The 5,454-nt window shown below is 31.5% G+C and overlaps 1 protein-coding gene across 1 annotated transcript; it reads right to left on the reverse strand.

Moving 5' to 3' along the window:
* Positions 1-1,637: 1,637 nt before the first annotated feature.
* On the reverse strand, positions 1,638-4,574 carry LOC115704735 (DNA repair protein RAD51 homolog). Its single transcript, XM_030631945.2, has 9 exons — positions 4,367-4,574; positions 3,721-3,865; positions 3,498-3,608; positions 3,286-3,377; positions 2,936-3,030; positions 2,742-2,855; positions 2,438-2,567; positions 2,072-2,193; positions 1,638-1,983 (listed from the first exon to the last, which is right to left on the reverse strand). Exons 1-9 carry the CDS (start codon positions 4,454-4,456, stop codon positions 1,860-1,862), a joined length of 1,023 nt encoding a protein of 340 aa, XP_030487805.1. The 5' UTR covers positions 4,457-4,574; the 3' UTR covers positions 1,638-1,859.
* Between the last annotated feature and the right edge of the window lie 880 nt (positions 4,575-5,454).

The raw sequence follows: 5,454 nt of genomic DNA on the forward strand, positions 1-5,454 counted from the left end.
ACGGTGCGTATCAAGGTTTTAGAGGAGTTTTTATTTATTATTTATTTATTTTTTTTGCAGCAAACATGTTCATTTCATTTCTTTCTCTTTTTTTTTTTATTGAGCCTTCCAAGTGAAATACAATTAAGCAGTTATGCTGATTTTTTCTATTAGATGGAAGGTTAAAAAAATGTAATAGTTTTTTCAAATATGTAATAGTAGGGAAATATGTAATAGTAGGGCTGTTCATCCGATCCAATTCCTTTTTTGGTCAAACAACATCCAATCCCCACTAAGTGTGGATTTCATTTTTTGGATCCAATCTAATCCGCACAATAGCTCAAATCCAATCCAATCCAATCTACAAAAGTGCGGATTGGATTGGTTACTTTGGATTTGTTACTTTTTAATATTAAATTATTTAATATTTATGAAAAAAAATATTTTTTTTTTCACATAACTAGCAACAAATAAAACAAATTATAGTTATTTTATGTCTCCAACAACACATTAAATAAATAAAATAACAAATAACAAATTCAAAGGAAGAAAAAAAAAATGTACTGTATATATAAAAAAAAAATATATTTTATTTTAAATTGTATGTTGAAAAAAATATATAAGAATAGAATATACATTTTATCTATTAAGTTTTGTAATATAATTATATTATATGTATTAGACTTTTAAATTACTATTTTCTTAACATTAAAATGTTATTTGTATATAAAATTTTTTAATTTTGTTATAAATATGTGTGGATTGGATTGGATCGGTTACTTTTACATGTCAATCAACATCCAATCCGCACAAGTGCGGATTTTGAATTTTCCAATCCAATCCAATCCGCACAAGTGCGGATATTGCGGATATGATTGGATTGGATCGTGCGGATTGAATTGGACCGGCTATTTTATGAACACCCCTATGTAATAGGTTAAAAAAAATATATGTAATAGTTATTTTTCAAATATAATTGTTTTACACATTACTAAATAAATTTAACTATAATATTAATTTTAAAAATATTAAATTATTAAATTTTGATTTAATGATAAATAATAAAAGAAAAATTTTAATATTTATATTAAATTTAGTTAGTTAATTAAATAAATATGAAAAAATATTTTTTTTACATTATATCAAACTCAATTTTTTTTATTAATTTTTTGATGAAAAAAGAAATCTTAATTTTTTTTCTAGTCCATAGTCCAACTTCAACTCATATAAAATAAAAATAAATATTTTTCTAATTAGATAAAAAATTAAGCTTAAAAACACAAATTTTCCTAATACTATTTATATATCTATTAAGAGTGCACACATATATAGTAAAGTAGCATCTGTGTGTGGTATTTCTATTAGATGTTTTAAAATTATGCCAAAATTCAATATGTAGTTTAACAAAATTGAGTTCTTTTAGTATAATTTTTACTAAATATATCTACAGGCGAAAACACTAAGATTAGATAATAGAGTTAAATGTTGTTTGTGATCATTTGCATTCTGTTTTCTGATTTTATATCCCATGCAATGATTGTTTTACCCCATATAGAGACTTTACTAGTATGTTGCATTGCATTTTCTGTTATTGATAGAATATGAATATGCCTCTTATCTTACGATGTATTTGTCTTTCATTTCAGATAAATAAAAAATAAAAAACCAAATAACCAGGCAGATCTCTTTTCTATATTACATAAAACAATGGGAAGGAACAAGTACAAGAGGGTATAACATCTCCTCAAATTTCATAAGAGCTCTAGGAAAATTTCAAAAGAAACTAACAGCCACCAACCAAAATTTTACAAGGGTTGTAAACATGGGACAGTGCTTGCTTCCTTGAAATTAAAAAATGTCTGAAAATTGCTTGAATCGAATCAATCCTTGACATCAGTAACGCCTTCTGTAGAGATCTGAAAGCGTGCATCAGCTTCAGCCAAACATGGGGAGCTTATTACTTTACAGATGCGCTCTTCCCCTCTTCCCTTCCGTAGAGCAAGCCTATTACAAAATCAATAATGATCAGATTGAAACATTTTCCTGAACTTTTTGCAGCAAGAGACAAGTAAAAAACCTCGCTACAACGAACCTTGTTGTGGAGGCATGCGCCATGATGTTACCACCAATGGGCTTAAACTGAGGACCCGCAAACAGTGCAGAGCCATCTACTTGTGCAACTACTTGGTTTGTAATAACAACAGCAACACCAAACTACAGTCGTGTACAATGGGTATGTTGATTAAAAAACGAAGATCAAAAAATGGAGTACAGAACATCATGTGCTTATGCAAGTAATTTAAACAAAGAAGAAATATATAGTTATAAGCATATCCAGCAATGAGTAGAGTTCTCATTTATCAATAAAACACTAAAACCAGCAAATCTTAACAGGAAGAGCCAAAAAAAATGTCTTTCAGGCATATAAGGACCCAACCCAAAGTGTAAGAATCTTTACCTCATCTGCTAATTTTTGAAGACTGCGAAGAAACTTTGCAAGATGCATTTGGCGAGCTGAAAGTTCACCTCTTCCAGAAAAGTCCGTCCTGTACAGAGCTGTAGCACTGTCTACTACCATGAGAGCAAATCTACCAGCCAAAAATTAGCTTTAGATAATTAGACTTTCCAGCAACTTTATCACCTTTGCCCAAATCAGCTCTAATCATTTCATTTCATGGGGAAAAAAAAACATTCCCTTCTGTGATCACTTTCATGAACATTTTCTGATATTGACAACTTTGATCAATCGGTTATTATCATACCTTGTTTCAACCATCATTGATGCTGCTTCAAGCAAGAGCCTTGACTGATGGTCAGTGTTGTAAGCTCTAGCATAAGCCACATTCTCCAAGACATCGGCCCCATTCAATCCAAACCTGCAGCAGTCAACACCCTCAAATACACATGGCACAACATCATATGCACACAATCATATCAATGTAGTCATATATATAACCTTTCTGCTATCTGTAAGAGTCGCTGGGGTCTAAATGTTCCCTCGGCATCAATGTACATTGCTTTTCCCTCTCCACCTCCTTGATCTAATGGAAGCTGAAATACCAAAGTGTTAGAACTGTACCTTTAAATGAATAAACCTATACTGCAAGCAATTGTAAAATAAATTGACCGGCAACTAGGTGAATCCCACTATTACCAAAATTATTTATTCTAATGAATTCTGAAGTAATCTTATGGGAGATTAAAGTACTTATCTAGTCATATGGTCAACTGATTTTTCTTGACACTAAACTACTCTATTTCTACAAAGATTACCCATCTGATTGGTGGCAAAATTAAAACACTTACTTGGCAAGTGACACAGAGCGTATGACAGAGTTGAGTCTTTCCAGAACGAAACTCACCATATAACTCGGTAATAGATCCTGTTTCAATTCCTCCTACCAGAAAATCAATTAGCTTTATTACTAATCATATTAGAATATATTCACTGGAAAACTAAGTCATCAGATTCAAGTTAAAAATTGAACTAGATTTTGGTAACATATGAGGATTCTCACCCTCCAAGACTTTGTCAAGTTCCCTTGATCCTGATGTAATTTGAATGATTTCAAGCCTCTGGGCATGAAGTTGGCTAGCACTAGTGAAACCCAATGGCACTAATTTGGAGGCTGTCAATGCAATGAGTGAAGACATTAAGAAATTCTGTATTAAAAAAATAGCTCAATTGTAGCAACAATTCTGATATATAAAGAGTGGTCAATTAGGCATCAAGTGACATGCCTGCCTCAATGATCTTGTCAACTTTAGCTTCACTAATTCCTTTGATTTGCAGAAGTTCTTTTCTTGGAGAGTAAGCAACGGATTCAATCGTGCAAAGACCCGCATCTTTAAGCTTCTTTACATCAATGGCAGCTATACCGGACGCCTTTAGTTGAAGATTGAAAATATTAAAAATAAGCATCACTAAACTACTCATCTATCCACTCAAAAAAACTACTTTCTAAATATTGTGCATCCATTGAAATAATAAGTGTTCAATTAAGAAAATGACTACGAATACAAACCCCTCATCAAACAAAAGCATGGGGTTTTGCGTAAATAGTAATAGACAAACATCTAGATTGAAATAACCCATTCTAGAAACACATGTTACTGTATATATAACCATGTACATACATATAAACCTGAAAAATCTAACTAAAAATACGATCTTGGGCAATATGTGAACAAAATTCGGACACCCAGAAAAAAGTAGGGTCAAAAGAACGAAATTGTAGGTTAGAAAGGCCGTCAAAATTTGATTAAAAGGAAACCCATTTCCGTAAACGCCTGAATCAGTCATATAAACGAAGAAATGGGAGTACAGTAGAGTAAAAATATCGAATTTGAAGGAGGGCATTTTCTTGAAAAGCAGTGGAGATTTTACCTGAAGCTGTTCGACTGGAAAAGGGCCATGCTGGACTTCCTCGAGTTCTTGTTGTTCTTGAGCCCCCTTCTGATTTCTCTGCTGCTCCATTTTCTGTGGCTGAAGAACGCAGAGGGGATTGGATTGGAGTTGGGACAGTGAAAAGAACTCAGAGAATGGAGGGAAATGAAAAAGTTTCAAAGGTTTTTAAATAAAGCGCTAAAAGAAGCTTACAGGGTACGTTAATAAAACTATCATTTTAAAAAAAAAAAAATAGAATAAAAAATAAATTAAAGGCCGAAATATGGCCCATAAATAACTGGGTTGAAGTATCGGCCCAGTTGTCATGGATAAAAGCCATGAGTTCTTTGCAGTCAACATGACCCAATAGCTACAAACAATAGCTTTTTTGTTCAATCTGAAAACAAAAAGGAATTTTTACAAAAAAAAAATTGTTCAATTTTTTGGGCAAAGGTTTAGAATTTTACTATTACACGGAATATTTTACAAAAATACTATCTTTTTATAAAACAACCGTAAAATAATAAAACTGAACAATTAAAACAACAGTGGAACAATTAAAAAACAATCGTGGAATAACCGTAAAAACTTAACACAGTACACAATATAAAACTTACACAATATTTTGAAAAAAAAATTTGTCCCACAGTAAAAAAGTAAAAAAGTTAAAAATTTCAATATAGTGTAAAAACTCCAAACAAAAATTTGTTTGATAAAAATAAAACAAACAACTTATTACACAATTTATTAAAAGAGGAAGGTAGTTTTTGAGTAAGAAGGATTTTAGTATGACAAGTTATGATTCGGTTTTGAGTGATATTAGTTTGATTTGTAAAAGTACTAATGTGTCTAAGTTTTTATTTTGTACTACGTGAATGTTATTGCTCATAACTTTGTCAAATTGGCTCTCTCTCTTGATGATGTAAGAGTTTGGTAGTCAACCTTAGCACTGGGTACTAACTCTCGAGATCTCGTTTTTGATACTTTGAAGGCTTTTGAACTTGAGGACAAGGTCTCCTACTTTATTTTTGACCATTCTGAATTCAATGGTCACATCAAATTTGGCATTTGAGTAATTGAAGACAGTG

Source organism: Cannabis sativa, chromosome 1 (genome assembly GCF_029168945.1).
Source record: "Cannabis sativa cultivar Pink pepper isolate KNU-18-1 chromosome 1, ASM2916894v1, whole genome shotgun sequence".
In the NCBI taxonomy this organism is placed as follows: Eukaryota; Viridiplantae; Streptophyta; class Magnoliopsida; order Rosales; family Cannabaceae; genus Cannabis; species Cannabis sativa.

Bases quoted from the DNA above. Each gene is read 5' to 3' on its own strand.
- LOC115704735 (XM_030631945.2), bottom strand. From the start codon at position 4,456: ATGGAGCAGCAGAGAAATCAGAAGGGGGCTCAAGAACAACAAGAACTC. The intron at 2,856-2,935 runs GTTATATATATG...TGACTGCTGCAG, and splicing joins CTCTTACAGATAGCAGAAAG to GTTTGGATTGAATGGGGCCG. The intron at 2,194-2,437 runs GTAAAGATTCTT...ACACGACTGTAG, and splicing joins TTCAAAAATTAGCAGATGAG to TTTGGTGTTGCTGTTGTTAT.